Consider the following 4,286-nt stretch of genomic DNA (forward strand, 5'->3'; position numbering starts at 1 on the left):
TCTTTTACCCTGGTTTGCCACAATCCGAAGTTACCAGTTCCGTCGAACTTCACCGCCTCGAATTTCGCACCATAAAATGCCATCTAAAATTATTCCTGTAACAAAATTTTCTGCAAAAAATTCCTCTGCAAAAATTCTTGCTTAGAACCCCTATCTTTTTTTCTTTCTTTTTTTTTTTTTAAGAAAAGAAAGAGAAAAAAAAATTGAAATCTTCGAGCAAAGCAAAAAATTTTCTCTCCGCCTCCAAGAAAAGAAATAAATATTTCCTTTATTTCCTCTCCTTATTCAGCAAAGAAAATTCTTAATTAAATTTGCTTAATTTAATTTAAATCAACTTAATTAAAAAAGATTCTTAATTAAGTGAATTTAAAAAAGAAAACTTTCCTTCACTAGCTTTCGTTTTGGAAATTCAAAAAATAAAGCAAACTTTCCTTTTCTTTTCCCTGCTCTCCTGTGGCAATGGATTCCTCTAGTTTCCCTTCCGGATTCCTTTCCAGCAAAGGAATATTCTTCCTCCGCTTTGAATTTCCTTCCAATTTCTTCTCCTTCCAGCGAAGCTTGATTAAAGGTTTCCTTCTGCAGCCTACCAAAGAATCAAAGATTCCTTGATTTCTCCGCTACTTTCCGTTTCTGTCCTTCTCGCCGAGACGTCCGCTCCTTTCCTTTTTCGCCTGATACCTCGCCAGCTCTGACGCCTCCGATTTCCCTTCGCAGCGCCGACAAAAATCTGAAACTTCGCCGACGACGCCTCCAGCAAAATTTTCCTTCGTAGTCCCGGCGAAAATCGGAACCCAACAGCCAATCGAAAAAGCTTCTCCTCCAACCTCGTTTGTTCGCGCAAAGCCTATCCACTTCCGATCTGACTGTTCGCGCGCGAAGCCAATCTGCTTCCTGCAGATCTCTACGCGATCCGCTTCCTTGAGCTGCGATCGAGAGTCCTGCAGCAAAACTCCTCTTCTCCCAGCGCCATGAAAAAAATTTTTCTTTCGTCCTCGAACCTTTGCTCTGATACCATTTGTTGAGAAAATTAGGGCGAATAAAAACAGTAATCGACACAAATCCAGAAGAACACGAAGATTTTAACGAGGTTCGACAAAGATGTCTACGTCCTCGGGAGCAGAGCGACGAGTTCCTTTCAATATTCAGAAAAGATGTTACAGAATTCAGGGATATCTCTTGAGGTTACTAACAGACCTATTTCGAACAATGAAAAGAATTAACCACACAATGCAACAACAAACAAAGTAGAGGGAACAAGTCTTTTTTACGTGAAATGACTCGCGAGCGAGCTGAAGGTAATTTAGCTGTGCGTTTGATTTCAACCAATTTTTTAATGTGAAGCTTGATATGGTATATGAGTCATACCATAACAGGTTCTTCGTTCCTCTTCTCTACTAGAAAAATTAAATTCACTTCATGATTAACCCTTATTTGAGACACCATAGATTTTACATAGGAATCCTGGATAACCACGGGGCCTGTCTCAATCAAAATTATCCACAACTATTTTCTTGAATTGGAGAAGATGAGATTATAGAGTTTTAACTTAGTTATAATAATTAAGCAAAAATAATCATGTGTTAGTAGTTAGGTTGCATCAGTCGTAAGATAGTAGTTTGGCTACAACAACCACCGGAGGAGGTTGATGATGAAGATTGGTGGTTGACTTAAAGTTATTCTATAGTGTATCTTTCGTATTGCAAATGGGGTCATATTTATGTTGTTTTGGGAAAAAAAGACTTTTTGGTAAATTTAGCCAAAATCCCAAAATACTCCATGGGATCGTTAATGTTAACTTTTTTATCATAAATAATTCTTTTAATATTTAAGTATCTTGATGATCTCAACATTATGTAATCTTAGGTTCTTTGAATTTTTCTTTTCGAGACACTACATTTAATTATTAACATGTTAAATTTGAATATCATTTGACCTTTTTTTAATTAGTACTTTAAAGTTTTGATTTCCAATCCTACTTCCAGTGCTTGATCCAAATTTCTTTATTCTCTGATTGAATTAATTTTATTGTTTTTGGGGGGTTCGTATTATAGAGATGTCATGTTTGACAAAAAAAAATGTTGAAATTGAAGTTTGAGTTATCTTAGTTTGACTCTGTAAAATTTTTAATACAATATGCATCGAAATTCATGCTTCTAAGTACTTTGAAGGTACAAAAATTGTTTATTATATGTTTATAAGTTTTTTTGAATTGCAATTGGGCCCTAAAGTACATTTATATTAGCTTTTATAAGCCAATGATAATGATGTTGATGGCATACATATGCTCACATGCCGACACCAAAAAATTGCGATAAGATTAATGATGATGATGATATATAAGCTAATATATAAAAAGTTGTCCTTTTCTTTGATATGTTCATTTAGTATTATCACAACGCTGAAATATATAATTCGGAAGAATTTGTTTGATAAATCCTAGTTGCGAATTTCACCATTTAATCTTCAGGTGGGAGAACTTAAGAAACTAGTGGAGGAAGGGAAGATAAAATATATAGGATTGTCGGAGGCTTCTGCTTCAACAATTAGGAGGGCGCATGCAGTTCATCCAATTTCTGCAGTGCAGCTAGAGTGGTCTTTGTGGTCACGGGATGTTGAGGCTGATATCATTCCTACCTGCAGGTTTGTTTTATATCCATTTGGCATTGTCAGAATGGAGGAGGGGGTTGATGAAATTTTTGCCCGTAAGCAATTTCCCTCTTTTATCTACTTAACAGGGAACTTGGAATAGGCATTGTTGCATACAGCCCACTTGGGAGGGGCTTCTTTTCTTGTGGGCCGAAGTTAGTTGATGAGCTATCCAGCGAAGACGTCCGCAAGGTGCATATATTTGTACTTGGAATTTTTTTTCTTTAATTTTACAGTATGCTTTATAGCTTATTAAATAATTACAATTGGACCGATTGGCCACTTTTCCCTTTAGAATAATTCCATTTCCTGCAGAAAAAAACTAGCAATCTATTTTGCATGTCTTGGTTTTATCCAGCTTACAATGAGATCTAAATATCCCTTTGCTTTTTCTTGGTGATGAATGTAACTCAACTAACTTAAGGGTATTTCTAAAATTAATAAATTGCAGATGCTGCCAAGATTTCAACCTGAGAATTTAGAAAAAAATGCTGAAATATTTGAGCGAGTGAATGAAATTGCATCCAGAAAGGGTTGTACGCCCTCACAACTTGCACTCGCTTGGGTGCATCACCAGGGAAGCGATGTAGTCCCCATTCCTGGCACTACCAAGATTGAAAACCTCAATCAGAATGTTGGGGCACTATCTGTGAAGCTTACGACTGAAGAGATAGCTGAACTTGAATCATATGCTTCTGAAGATGCTGTGAAGGGTGATAGATATAGCACCGGAATGGCGACCTGGAAAAACTCTGAGACCCCTCCCCTTTCCTCTTGGAATGTTGAATGATGGTGCATTTATTGCTGTTTTACAGCTCTGAGAAGAATAATTTCTGCGTGCCTGTTCCTTTCTTGAGCAGCTTGAATAAGTTATCCTTGGATGAACTTAAAGGGTGCTTTTGCCACTTATTTCTCGTAATCACAATGATAGGATTGTAATAAAACAAGTTACAATTATGAGATTTAATCATTGCATTGTTCTTTGGACCTGCAATTTTTAAACCTGCAATTGTTCATATTTAGATGTCCTTTTTGAGAAGCTTAGGTTTTGAATATGTAAATCCTAATTTTAGATTACCATGTGTGTAAATCCCTCTAAATTAAATGCAAGCGAGGAAAATGAAGGGGCCGATCAAGGCATATAGGATGGCCAGTTTGCAAGCTAAAATATTTAAAATGACACAAATTACCCAAAATATCTCATAACATGATGACTTGGTGAAACAAAGCCGTCCAACAGAATGCAAATAAATAAAACATCAAATGTAAAACTATAATGTTATATGTATCAAATATTAAAATTGATGATGATCATCATCATGATGATTAAGATACTTTGCCTTAGCACTCCGGCCCATCTTCAAAGAATTCACATATAATTAATACAAGCATAGGCTCAAGCATCACTACTTGTCCTAAATCAATCACAAGTCCTGGGGAGAGGTAAGAGAATTTTTCCAATAAACAAAAAAATTTATGAATGCCTCCATTTTTTAAGACAATCAATTGACCATCTAGAATAGGATCTCAATGATGTGATGTTATATATATATATATATATATATATATATATATGAATTAATGAGTGGAAGCTTGATATATAATCAAGTTTATACAATATGTTAGATAATTAGAAATAG

General features: G+C 35.6%; 1 protein-coding gene across 1 annotated transcript; it reads left to right on the forward strand.

Moving 5' to 3' along the window:
• The first annotated feature begins 2,147 nt into the window (after positions 1-2,147).
• Positions 2,148-3,648, forward strand: LOC110021220 (probable aldo-keto reductase 2). The gene is made up of 4 exons (XM_020719630.1): positions 2,148-2,168; positions 2,441-2,640; positions 2,736-2,838; positions 3,098-3,648. The coding sequence occupies exons 1-4, from the start codon at positions 2,148-2,150 to the stop codon at positions 3,434-3,436; spliced, it is 663 nt and encodes a 220-aa protein (XP_020575289.1). The 3' UTR covers positions 3,437-3,648.
• Positions 3,649-4,286: the final 638 nt, after the last annotated feature.

The sequence above is a fragment of the Phalaenopsis equestris genome, unplaced genomic scaffold (assembly GCF_001263595.1).
Source record: "Phalaenopsis equestris unplaced genomic scaffold, ASM126359v1 Scaffold000123, whole genome shotgun sequence".
In the NCBI taxonomy this organism is placed as follows: domain Eukaryota; kingdom Viridiplantae; phylum Streptophyta; class Magnoliopsida; order Asparagales; family Orchidaceae; genus Phalaenopsis; species Phalaenopsis equestris.